Source organism: Podarcis erhardii (assembly GCF_964252035.2).
Source record: "Podarcis erhardii genome assembly, chromosome: 13".
In the NCBI taxonomy this organism is placed as follows: domain Eukaryota; kingdom Metazoa; phylum Chordata; class Lepidosauria; order Squamata; family Lacertidae; genus Podarcis; species Podarcis erhardii.
Window position 1 is genome coordinate 2,221,815 of NC_138502.1, and position 13,156 is coordinate 2,234,970.

The 13,156-nt window shown below is 49.2% G+C and overlaps 1 protein-coding gene across 1 annotated transcript; it reads left to right on the forward strand.

Moving 5' to 3' along the window:
* The first annotated feature begins 1,691 nt into the window (after positions 1 to 1,691).
* On the forward strand, positions 1,692 to 11,291 carry TMEM256 (transmembrane protein 256). The gene is made up of 4 exons (XM_081835864.1): positions 1,692 to 1,842; positions 4,086 to 4,123; positions 9,529 to 9,609; positions 10,788 to 11,291. Exons 1-4 carry the CDS (start codon positions 1,755 to 1,757, stop codon positions 10,929 to 10,931), a joined length of 351 nt encoding a protein of 116 aa, XP_081691990.1. The 5' UTR covers positions 1,692 to 1,754; the 3' UTR covers positions 10,932 to 11,291.
* The last annotated feature ends 1,865 nt before the right edge of the window (positions 11,292 to 13,156 follow it).

Here is a 13,156-nt window from a genome sequence, read left to right on the forward strand (position 1 = left end):
TTTCACGTTTCTTGAAGATCTGCCTTCAGAACACCTCCCGGGCCTGGGAGAACCACAAAGACAGCCTTCGTTGTTAACCTGGCGCCCTTTCGGACTACAACTCCCATCATCCTGAGGCAGCTCAGCCAACTGTCGCGGACGATGGGAGTTGTAGTCCGGCAGCGCCTGGGGACCTGGGAAAAGCGGTTTAGAGCTGGCACCTTCCAGGTGTTTTTGACTACAACTCCCATCAGCGCAATGGGAACTGATGGGAGTTGTAGGCCAAATATCTAGAGGAAGACTGCAATGGGAGAAAAAGAGAATTTTAGAAGATGTGGGATCCTGGCTCAAAGCAAACATCTAGATCTGATCACATGTGGAAATGGGATTGCGGACTTATTGTGAGGTCTGGCCAATCCATAATTAATAATAATAATATTTATATCCCACCCATCTAGCTGGGTTTCCCCAGCCACTCTGGGCAGCTTCCAACAAAAGATTAAAAGTACATTAAAACATCAGTCATTAAAAACGTCCCTAAATTGGGGATGTAAACGCTTTTAAACCCTGAATATTTGCTAAAACTGCAGGTCGCTTTATAAACAGGGGTTTCCCCCTCTATCATTCACGGAAAACGTCTTCCATTTTTTTTAAAAAAAAACCCAAACCTGTTACACTCGTGTTCATTTTTTTGTGCGTGGGTAAAGCGATTGATTCCTCGATCGACGCTCGTGCAATTAACCGGGCAAGTTTTTTTTTTTTTAAAATTTAATTTGTGGCATTGCTAAGCCAGCAATGCGGATGGCGGAGCCAGCATCCACCCCAAAACCCAGCATTAAAAACCCGATGCTGTCGCCATGCGCTGAATTGTCGCGCCTTTGCCGCCCTCTGGTGGTCGACGCTTGCAAAAAAAAATGAAAAATTGGGGTGGGGGAGCGAGGAGAGAAATCCTAGTCTTGATGATGAAAAGTAATTAAAGGACCAACGAGTGCTTTGAGAATTATTTGAATTATTTTTTTGCTTTTTGTTTGAAATAATAATAATAAAAACTCTTGGCGCCCTCCAGATTTTTTGGACTACTGGTGGAAGCTGCAGTCGGCAACATTTGGAGGGCGCCAGGTTGGGGAACGCTGAAACAGACAATGCCTCTTTATGATGGAAGAGGCAATGGCTTAAAGGAGAAACCACATGGGAATCTCTTTTCCTCCACTAGGCGGCGCTGTGGAGACACTTGGGGCGCCGTAAATATTCTAAACAAGGAGCACAAACCATTTCTTCCTTCCTTCCAAAAAGATGGGATGAAGGTTGGTGGGATTTTTAACGCGCAGCCAACTTTTCCTATTTGTCACGTGCTTACCGTATGCATCCTAAGAGCAGCGCACACTTTAATTTTCCTTCCTCTTTAAGCTGCGGCAGAAGCTGCTGCAAGCGCGTTCCTCTACCAGGCGCCCCCTGATTGGTTGAGGTGCTGAGATGGACTTCCCGGAGGCAACCTATCAGGAGAATGGAACTGGAGAAGAGAGGCGGGGAGAAGGAGGAACCGCGCTTCTCATTGGACGCACCCGAGTTCTAATCCGGGACGCCGCACGCCATTGGCCAACCCTTTCCGAACTTTGGCTGATGCGGAAGGAAGGGCTGGGGAACGCCGATTGGCTGAGGCGCAGCGTTCTGCGGGGGCGGGGGCTGCATACTAACGAGCCGCCCAGGGCGCTGATTGGATAAAACGCGCCGGGAGTCGAGAACGAAGTTGATACATTTTCACGTCGGGGATCGGAATGGTCGCGGGCGCCGGGGCGTTTTTCCGACGGCTGGGAGCGCTGAGCGGGGCTGCGGCCGTCGGGGCGGCCGCCTACGGGGCTCACGGTGAGGACAGGCGGGTGCTGGGGTTGGAGAAGAGTGGGTGCAATCCTGGCCTCGATCCCCCGACGGTATTTGTGGGCAGCTCCCAAATACTGCGGAGAGAATACAGTGGTACCTCGGGTTAAGTACGTAATTCGTTCCGGAGGTCCGTTCTTAACCTGAAACTGTTCTGAACCTGAAGCACCACTTTAGCTAATGGGGCCTCCCGCTGCTGCCGCGCGATTTCTGTTCTCATCCTGAAGCAAAGTTCTTAACCCGAGGTAATGTTTCTGGACAAAAAATTCCTTCCAGTAGCACCTTAAAGACCAACTAAGTTAGTTCTAGGTATGAGCTTTCGTGTGCATGCACACTTCTTCAGATACACAGATACTTCAGATTTTTTGTTTTGACTATGGCAGACCAACACAGCTATCTGTAACTGGAACTAATGTTTCTGGGTTAGCGGAGTCTGTAACCTGAAGCGTATGTAACCTGAGTTACCACTGTAATTGGGCGCACTCTTCCCACCTTGGATCAATTCTATGTTTCCAGGTGCCATAGGAAAGCTGCAGAGATAGCGCAGGATAGCGCAGGCCCCGGAAATGATCTCTTTCAGCTTCTGCCTTCTAGAAGAAGGGACAGGGTTATAAAGACCAGGACTAGCCATCTGAGAAACAGTTTCTACCCAAATGCGATTTTGGATTTAAACGCAGGGTAAGGTAGTCTCTGAAGGAACACGGGTGGCGCTGTGGGTTAAACCACAGAGCCTAGGACTTGCCAATCAGAAGGTCAGTGGTTCGAATCCCCATGACGGGGTGAGCTCCCGTTGCTCGGTCCCTGCTCATGCCAACCTAGCAGTAAGGAAGCACGTTAAGTTCCAGTAGATAAATAGGTACCACTCCAGAGGGAAAGTAAACGGCGTTTCCGTGCGCTGCTCTGGTTCGCCAGAAGCGGCTTAGTCCTGCTGGCCACATGACCTGGAAGCTGTATGCCGGCTCCCTCGGCCAATAAAGCGAGATGAGTGCCGCAGCCCCAGAGTCGGCTATGACTGGACCTGATGGTCAGGGGTCCCTTTACCTTAAGGTAGTCTCTATGGGAGTATATTGTATTCACTTATGGGGTATCAGAATTTTTAGGGGCTAACCAGGCTGGGATAGAAGGCTTGTTATTTTTTGAATATCTGATGTAGATTTTTCAATTTCGTTGTTCTGTATGGGACAATGACAATAAAGATTATCGTATCGTAAAAAAAAGGAGGTTGCAGCTGAGGTGCGGGGGGCGAGCCTTGAAATGGGGCTGTCAGCGCAAAGTTAAGCGAGGTGTGGTCTGTTTTTGCAGATGAGGTTTGCGGTCCCTTTATTACCTCGGGGGGGCTGGTTATTGCAAGACGCCCCTGGGGTTTGCCAGCTGCCCCACCCACCCACCCACCCACCCAGCCCCCTTATTAAATCAGCAAATTGCTATTAAACCACCTGGAAGTTCTGCAGCGGAAGCCGCGGTTGGATTTGTTTTATTTCATAACATTTATGTGCCCCTTGGTTGCAAAATGAAATCAAGCGATCAAACCACTCAAAGCGGTTTACTGCTGCTACTAATAGTAACACAATAAAATGACCAGCAAGAAAAATGAGCATTAACAGAAGGTGTTTGAAACATTAAGTTACAACAGGCCAAAAACTTGCACCATCAGCTTTCTAAATATCTGCATGGGCTTGTCTAAGGAATAATGTTTTTAGACAGGCACTGAAAATATTACAGTGGTACCTCGGGTTACATATGCTTCAGGTTACATACGCTTCAGGTTACAGACACCGCTAACCCAGCAATAGTGCTTCAGGTTAAGAACTTTGCTTCAGGATGAGAACAGAAATCGTGCTCCGGCGGTGCAGCGGCAGCAGGAGGCCCCATTAGCTAAAGTGGTGCTTCAGGTTAAGAACAGTTTCAGGTTAAGAACGGATCTCCGAAACGAATTAAGTACTTAACCTGAGGTACCACTGTATAGTGAAAGCAGGAAGTTCCAAAGTCCACTTAAATATCAAGTCAGGGTTTTGGCTTGTTTTGGCTGAGAATTTCCCCGGGTGAATTGGGCCCTTTGGTTCAGCTCCCCTGTTTGTGTTCCAAGCTCAGATCCTGGAGACTTTTCCTCCACCTTATCGAATTTTGCAGCCGTTGGGGAGGCGTTTATGACCCACCCCTTTCCCCCAGTTTATCTCCTGTGAAGTTTCTGCTAACTCCTCTCTCTCTCTTCCCCGCCCTCCTCCTCCCAGATTTCCGTCGCAGCGACCGAGATGACTACTTGAAGGAGGTAAACGGTCTTATTTGGCTCAGTCAGTAGAGCACGAGACTCTTAATCTTAGGGTTGTGAGTTCGAACCCCACGTTGGGCGAATGATTCCTGCATTGCGGGGGGTTGCAGTAGATGACCCTCATGGCCCCTTCCAACTCCACAGTTCCTTGATTCTATTTATTGCATTTGTATCTGTTACATGGGTGGCGCTGTGGGTTAAACCACAGAGCCTAGGGCTTGCCGATCAGAAGGTCAGCGGTTCGAATCCCCGCGACAGGGTGAGCTCCCGTTGCTCGGTCCCTGCTCCTGCCCACCTAGCAGTTCGAAAGCACCTCAAAGTGCAAGTAGATAAATAGGTACCCCTCCAGCAGGAAAGTAAACGGCGTTTCCGTGCGCTGCTCTGGTTCGCCAGAAGCGGCTTAGTCATGCTGGCCACATGACCCGGAAGCTGTACGCCGGCTCCCTCGGCCAGTAAAGTGAGATGAGCGCAGCAACCCCAGAGTCAGCCATGACTGGACTTAATGGTCAGGGGTCCCTTTACCTTTACCTTTATCTGTTACAGAAGAATCTAGGTGCGAGGCTGCTCAGTTCCCCAGCTGGTTGGGAAGAGCATGCAGATCCCTGCTGAATAAAGGAGGGAGTCCAACCACCAACTGGAGCAAATAGCTGTAGACCAAAGTTTATCACGCAACACGTTCAAAGAGGAATTCTGAACCCTGAGGATGGGGTGACAAGGACTTTTAAAACTTTCCCACCATATCCCAGAATACACTTCGTACAGCATCATTGCTACATCACTGACGTGTCACCAAAGGGGAGGGGGAGACAGGGGCTACACTAGTTTAACCTTGGCAAACATGTCCAGACAAGTCCTTGGTCCAAGATTGCCATAAGCAGACATGTCAGGGCAAGACCCAGGTATAAGATGAGCATAGGCAAACCCCTCTGAAGTCCCACCACCCAAAGGACAAGAGAACTTCCTTTGCATGTCTGGCCCCTTGGCAGGTCTGGTGATGGAATTAGGCTTTCCTTGGCCAACAATCGGCTCAGCAATTTTCACCTCTGGGAACTTCCTGGAGTCCTTTTTCCAAGCACAAAATAGCTTTGGAATGGAGGAAACTGGCAAAGGAGTTGATTTTATATGATTGTTAAAGCTAGGTAACTTCAAGTCGAAAAGATACATTTATGCATAATATTTGTAACATTTAACAACTTTAAATATGTGCCTACCCCCTGGTAATTTCCATAACAGTTGCTGTTGTTTAGTCGTTTAGTCGTGTCCGCCTCTTCGTGACGCCCTGGACCAGAGCACGCCAGGCACTCCTGTCTTCCTCTGCCTCCCGCAGTTTGGTCAAACTCATGTTTGTAGCTTCGAGAACACTGTCCAACCATCTTGTCCTCTGTCGTCCCCTTCTCCTTGTGCCCTCCATCTTTCCCAGCATTAGGGTCTTTTCCAGGGAGTCTTCTCTTCTCAGGAGGTGGCCAAAGTATTGGAGCCTCAGCTTCAGGATCTGTCCTTCCAGTGAGCACTGAGGGCTGATTTCCTTCAGAATGGAGAGGTTTGATCTTCTTGCAGTCCATGGGACTCTCAAGAGTCTTCTCCAGCACCAGAATTCAAAAGCATCCATAACAGTATCCCAAGGAGCCCACAGTGACGTTTACATGGTTCGCGTCTTGCCCCATCTTATTCCCACAACAACCCTCTGAGGTAGGCTAGGCTGAGAAGCAGTGGCTGGCCCCCAACGTCACATCTTTGTGACTGAGTGGAAATTCAAACCCTGGCCTCTCCCAAGCTCAGAGTCCAGGACTCTAACCACTACACCACACTTACCTTCACTTCCTCCTTCCCTTCCAAGTCCCTTCGGCTGAGCCAGTTAAACCGGAACCGCTGGTTGTCATAGTTTGTGGGTGGAGAGAGAAACCCTTCCCTGGGGGGTTCAAATTTTCAACCCCTGGGGGAGGAATGAAGTGGGGCAGGTTAGTGGAAGAAGAGGCACAATTGGGTGTGATAGATGGGAAATAAGTTTGTGCGTTCTTAATTAGATGGAAGGAAGAAGTTTATAAAATAAGGCCTGGCATGGAGAAAGTTGACAGATAATTATTTTCCCTACCTCTTTCCTAACACTAGAACTTGTGAAGCTGCACGTTGGGAGATGTTCTTTGGCTTAAAGCGACTGACAGATTTAAGAAATAATAATAATAATAATAATAATAATAATAATAATAATAATAATAATAATTCAGAAATTCAGTACCAATAAAAGAAAGTCCTTCATCCAGCACATGACACCCAGCTCTACCTCTCTTTCAAATCAGAACCAGCGAAGGTGGTGAAGGTCCTGTGTGAGTGCCTGGAGGCGGTTGGAGCAGGGATGGCGGCTAACAGATTGAGGTTGAATCCTGACAAGACAGACGTACGGGAGGCGGGCAGGTGTGGAGGACTTCCTGGTCCTGAATGGGGCAACTGTACCCCTGAAGGACCAGGGGCGCAGCCTGGGAGTCATTCTGGACTCACCGCTGTCCATGGAGGCACAGGTCAGTTCTGTGTCCAGGGCAGCTGTCTTCCAGCTCCATCTGGTATGCAGGATGAGACCCTCCCTGCCTGCAGACTGTCTGGCCAGAGTGGTGCATGCTCTGGTTATCTCCCGCTTGGACTACTGCAATGCGCTCTACGTGGGGCTACATTTGAAGGAGACCCGGAAACTACAACTAATCCAGAATGCGGCAGCTAGACTGATGACTGGGGGTGGTCCCTGAGACCACATAACACAGTCTTGAAAGACCTACATTGGCTCCCAGGATGTTTCTGAGCACAATTCAGTGTTAGTGCTGACCTTGAAAGCCCTAAACGGCCTCAAAGGCCCAGTAGACCTGAAGGAGCGTGTCCACCTCCATCGTTCTGCCTGGACACTGAGGTCCAGCTCCAAGGGCCTTCTGGCGGTTCCCTCCCTGCGAGGTAACAGGGAACCAGGCAGAGGGCCTTCTCGGTGGTGGCACCCACCCTGTGGAACTCCCTCCCACCAGATGTCAAAGAGAACAACAACTACCTGACATTCTGAAGACATCTGAAGGCAGCCCTGTTCAGGGAAGTTTTTATGTGTGACATCCTAGTGTATTTTTTGTCTTTGTTGGAAGCCGCCCAGGGTGGCTGGGGAAACCCAGCCAGATGGGCGGGGTATAAATAAATTATTATTATTATTATTATTATTATTATTTAACCTGTGGAACTCCTTCCCGCTTTAAGAGAGGTTAGGACAAATTCATAGAATCCTAGAGTTGGAAGAGACCCCAAGGGCCATCGAGTCCAACCCCCTGCCAAGCAGGAAACACCATCAGAGCACTCCTGACATATGGTTGTCAAGCCTCTGCTTAAAGACCTCCAAAGAAGGAGACTCCACCACACTCCTTGGCAGCAAATTCCACTGTCAAACAGCTCTTACTGTCAGGAGGTTCTTCCTAATGTTTAGGTGGAATCTTCTTTCTTGTAGTTTGGAGCCATTGCTCCGTGTCCGCTTCTCTGGAGCAGCAGAAAACAACCTTTCTCCCTCCTCTATGTGACATCCTTTTATATATTTGAACATGGCTATCATATCACCCCTTAACCTCCTCTTCTCCAGGCTAAACATGCCCAGCTCCCTTAGCCGTTCCTCATACGGCATCGTTTCCAGGCCTTTGACCATTTTGGTTGCCCTCCTCTGGACCCGTTCCAGTTTGTCCGTGCCCTTCTTGAACTGTGGTGCCCAGAACTGGACACAGTACTCCAGGTGAGGTCTGACCAGAGCAGAATACAGTGGCACTATTACTTCCCTTGATCTAGATGCTATACTCCTATTGATGCAGCCAAGAATTGCATTGCCTTTTTTTTTTCCATGATGGAGGAGAGGACTGTTCGTGGCTATTCTCAGGTCTCCGTGGTCGGAGGCAGGGATGCTTACGAATACCAGTTCCTGGAAACCGCAGGAGGGGAGAAAGGGAATCTTGTGTTCGAATCCTGATGTGGGATTCTGATAATGGCAGCAGTGAGAACAAGAAGTTGGACTAGATGGGCCCTTCTTGGCCTGATCCTGCTGATTCCTCTTATGTCCTTAAGAAGAATTGTGGCTGCTAGTCGGGCCCCCCTGGCACCCATCTCCAGGTGGGCTCCAATCCTGGGAAGGGGCTGGGAGGGAACCCGGATTCCTGGGTTCTTTGCGGAAAGGAGATTGGGATGCCGCAGGTGTATGGAGCTGTCCGTTCTCAGTGAGATCGCGAATCAGTATTCCCGAATTCACCTTCGTAAGACGCTCCTCTTACTTGAACGCTGGGTCGTGTAGGCAAGCGTTTTTTTCCCAACCCGAGGCCCCCAAGATGTAGCCACGCTTGTCCAATTCAGTCTGCAGATTTCTTCCTGCGAAATACAGTATTTTTCGCCCCATAGGACGCGCCGGCCCATAGGACGCACCTAGTTTTTTGGGGGGGAAATAAAGGGGAAAAAAGTATTTCCCCCCCAGGTGCACACCAACCCCTCTCGCTCTCCAGGCTTCAGCGAAAGCCTGCATTCGCCCCATAGGACGCACACACATTTCCCCTTCATTTTTGGAGGGGAAAAAGGTGCGTCCTATAGGGCGAAAAATACGGTAATCTCAAAGCTGTATTTCCCAGAGAAAAACACCAGTAATAAAAGCAGTGGCTTTAATTCCACATAGGAAAAAAAACAATGGCACAATTTAAAATGAAAACGTTCCTAAAAACAGTTCCACGTATAGAAACAATTTGAAACACTTTCAAATCCAGTACAGATGTATAGGTAATGTATTTAAAACATGTATACAATACAATGTATAGATAATATGTTTAAAACAAATGTTTCTCTTTAACCTTTTTTCTTTCTGCTTCTTCTTTATTAAAAAGATTTAAGGAAATAATATAACACTGTGTAAAATATAACAAGTGTGATTTAGGTTTTTTGAGAACAATCAGAAATCTAGGTCTTTTTTTGTTTTAATTTTCTTGTATTTTCATTCCCCCCCCCCCCCCGGTATGGGATGGGATATAAATCATAATATAGTATATTGATGTATAAATCTGTGGAATATGCTCAATAAGGACTTTTTTAAAAAAAAATAATCTAATACAGAGGCAGCCTGGGAAGCAGATCTCCCCTTGTTGAAAAAGGAAGGCACCGGAAAGACTACAAAGCCCATCATCCACGACCGTTTCCTAAGCTTGCTGTGGATGATGGGCGTTGTAGTCCAACGTCTGGTGGGGAGGAAGCAAATGGCTGAAGTACAGAGATGGGGAACCTGTGGCTCCAGAAATTGCTGGGCTGCAACGGCCATCGCACTTGCAGGGGCTGATGGGAGTTGTGAGCCCCCAACGACGACAGGGATGGCCTGTGTGTGTTGAATCACTGTCCTCACCTTAATCCTTGACCTTCTTTTGTAGCTCTACGAGACGGCCAACAAATACCACTTCCTTCACAGCCTGGCCCTCCTGGCTGTGCCCCACTGCCGCTATCCCATGATGGTAAGGATCCACAACTTAGAATTGGCTAGGGTTTTTTTTTGGGGGGGGGGGTTACAAGGTGCCAACCAAGCGCCTTAGAGACTCCAAATTTGTGTAGGGTTTATTCCTGGGCCATTTCTTCTCCTAAAGGCGCAGGTCAGCTCTGTGTCCAGGGCAGCTGTCTACCAGCTCCATCTGGTACGCAGGATGAGACCCTCCCTGCCCGCTGTTTGTCTGGCCAGAGTGGTGCATGCTCTGGTTATCTCCCGCTTGGACTACTGCCATGCGCTCTACGTGGGGCTACCTTTGAAGGGAAACTACAACAAATCCAGAATGCGGCCACTAGACTGGTGACTGGGAGCGGCCGCCGAGACCACATAACACCGGTCTTGAAAGACCTACACTGGCTCCCAGTATGTTTCCGAGCACAATTCAAAGTGTTGGTGCTGACCTTGAAATCCCTAAACGGCCTCAAAGGCCCAGTATCTCTGAAGGAGTGTCTCCACCCCCATCGTTCAGCCCGGACACTGAGGTCCAGCTCCGAGGGCCTTCTTGCAGTTCCCTCCCTGCGAGAAGCCAAGTTACAGGGAACCAGGCAGAGGGCCTTCTTGGTGGTGGCACCCGCCCTGTGGAACTCCCTCCCATCAGATGTCAAGGAAATAAACAACTACGAGACTTTTAGAAGACATCTGAAGGCAGCCCTGTTTAGGGAAGCTTTTAATGTTTAACAGACCACTGTATTTTAATACTTTGTTGGAAGCCACCCAGAGTGGCTGGGGAAACCCAGCCAGATGGGCGGGGTATAAATAATAAATTCTATTCTATTCTATTCTATTCTATTCTATTCTATTCTATTCTATTCTATAGCTGTCCCACAAGGCAGGGGAGGTTGGGGTAACCGTTGGGTGTGGATGATGGGAGTCGTAGTCCAATGTTTGGTGGTTGCCATGCTGGAAAAAGCTGTTCCCATCATCCCTGACGGCGGGACATGCACAGCCCGGCCACATTCTAGGTACTGGTACTAACCTCAGAGTTGGAAGGGGACCCCAAATCTCATCTAGTCTGACCCCCTGAAATAAAACCTTTTTATTTCTCCTCTTTGTATATCATATTGTTGTTTTAATGCTGCGGCCAATGGCTGACGCAAATAAACATTCATTCATTCAGTGATTCTAACTTGCACCTTTTGTTCCTCCCAGGCCGGCAGCATCCTGTCTCTGGGCATGGGGATGTTTTCTGGCGCCCTGTATTACCACGCCGTGACAGGGGACCCGATCCTGACCAAGGCGGCTCCTTATGGTGGTTCCCTCCTCATCCTCGGTTGGATCGCCATGGCCCCTTGACACCCTGTTCTGTCCCCATGTGGCCCCCCATCTCCCTTCGCCAGGGCAATCAGCCCTGCCCCTCACTCCCCCCATAGGCTAGCCAGAAGGGAGCCCTAGGAGAAGAGAGATTTCCAAATGTCAGTGGGATCCCTTGAGGTCTTTAGCCCACCCCAAACGCATCTCTGTCCTGCGTCTTGGAATTCCCCGAATGCCGAACCCCTTTTCAAAAAGCCAAGATCCTTTCCCCCCCCCCCAAAAAAAATTGCAACCAGATTTGAGTTTGCGATGGAGGCCACGAAATGCAATGTCTGATCGGTGCTTTTCAATTGGTGTTTTTTAACTTAATAAATGATGAAAGTGATTTACCTTTTTAAAAAACCCACGCACCTTTTTTTCTGTGAATAAATTTATTCCGTGGATAAATGTCGTGGTAAATCGGGGCTATATGTTAGATGTCACGCGTAAGCTAAGAGCAGGAAGCACAAAGCGTTCACGTGCGTCTCCGCCTCCCTCCCGAGGTTGCTAGACTACAACTCCCATCAGTCATGAGACTTTTGAGAGACAAAAGAAGGGCTAAAGGGTGTTTCAGGCAACCTGGCTGGGCTGGTTGGGAGTTGTAGTCCAAAGCAGGTGAGGAGCCCTAGGTTAACAGACTGAGGTTGAATCCTGACAAGACAGAAGTACGGGAGGCGGGCAGGTGTGGAGGACTCCCTGGTCCTGAATGGGGCAACTGTGCCCCTGAAGGACCAGGTGTGCAGCCTGGGAGTCATTCTGGACTCACAGCTGTCCGTGGAGGTGCAGGTCAGTTCTGTGTCCAGGGCAGCTGTCTGCCAGCTCCGTCTGGTGCGCAGGATGAGACCCTACCTGCCCGCAGACTGTCTCACCAGAGTGGTGCACGCTCTGGTTATCTCCCGCTTGGACTACTGCCATGCGCTCTACGTGGGGCTACCTTTGAAGGTGACCCGGAAACTAATCCAGAATGCGGCAGCTAGACTGGTGACTGGGAGTGGCCACTGACACCATATAACACTGGTCCTGAAAGACTTACATTGGCTCCCAGTACATTTCTGAGCACAATTCAAAGTGTTGGTGTTGTCCTTGAAAGCCCTAAACGGTCTCAAAGGCCCAGTAGACCTGAAGGAGCGTCTCCACCCCCACCGTTCTGCCCGGACACTAAGGTCCAACTCCGAGGGCCTTCTGGCGGTTCCCTCCCTGCGAGAAGCCAAGTTACAGGGAGGCAGAGGGCCCTCTTGGTGGTGGCGCCCGCCCTGTGGAACGCCCTCCCACCAGATGTCAAGGAAATAAACAACTATCTGACTTTTAGAAGACACCTGACGGCAGCCCTGTTTAGGGAAGCTTTTAATGTTTAACAGACTACTGTATTTTAATACTTTGTTGGAAGCCGCCCAGTGTGGCTGGGGAAGCCCAGCCAGATGGGCGGGGTATAAATAATAAATTATTATTATTATAGGTTGGCAAAAGATAATAAAATTGCAGTTGCCAGGAATCGTCAAGGATCATCTAGTGCAACTCCTGGCAATGCAGGAATAAATTGGGTCATAAAATTCGTTGTTTAAAAAAGTGGGGATGGGGAAACCTTGGCCCTTCAGATATTGGGATGCAAACTCCCCATGAGCCAGCAGGACCAATGGTTAGGGATGATGGGGGCTGTAGTCTAGGAATATCTGGAAGGATCTGGGCCTGAAATTCCTACTGAATGCTCTTTGACAGATGCTAACCCACCGTTAAAAAATCTCTCTCCATGCATTTATTTCACCACCATTATTATTATTATTATTATTAAATATATGTTTTTATACAGTGGTACCTCAGGTTACATAGGGACGCGGGTGGCGCTGTGGGTTAAACCACAGAGCCTAGGACTTGCCGATCAGAAGGTCGGCGGTTCGAATCCCCGCGACGGGGTGAGCTCCCGTTGCTCAGTCCCTGCTCCTGCCAACCTAGCAGTTCAAAAGCACACCGGTGCAAGTATATAAACAGGTACCGCTCCAGCAGGAAGGTAAACGGCGTTTTCGTGTGCTGCTCTGGTTCGCCAGAAGCGGCTTAGTCATGCTGCCACATGACCCGGAAGCTGTCTGCCGGCTTCCTCGGCCAGTAAAGCGAGATGAGCACCGCAACCCCAGAGTCGGCCACGACTGGACCTAGTGGTCAGGGGTCCCTTTACCTTTACCTTAGGTTACATACGCTTCAGGTTATATACGCTTCAGATTACAGACCCCGCT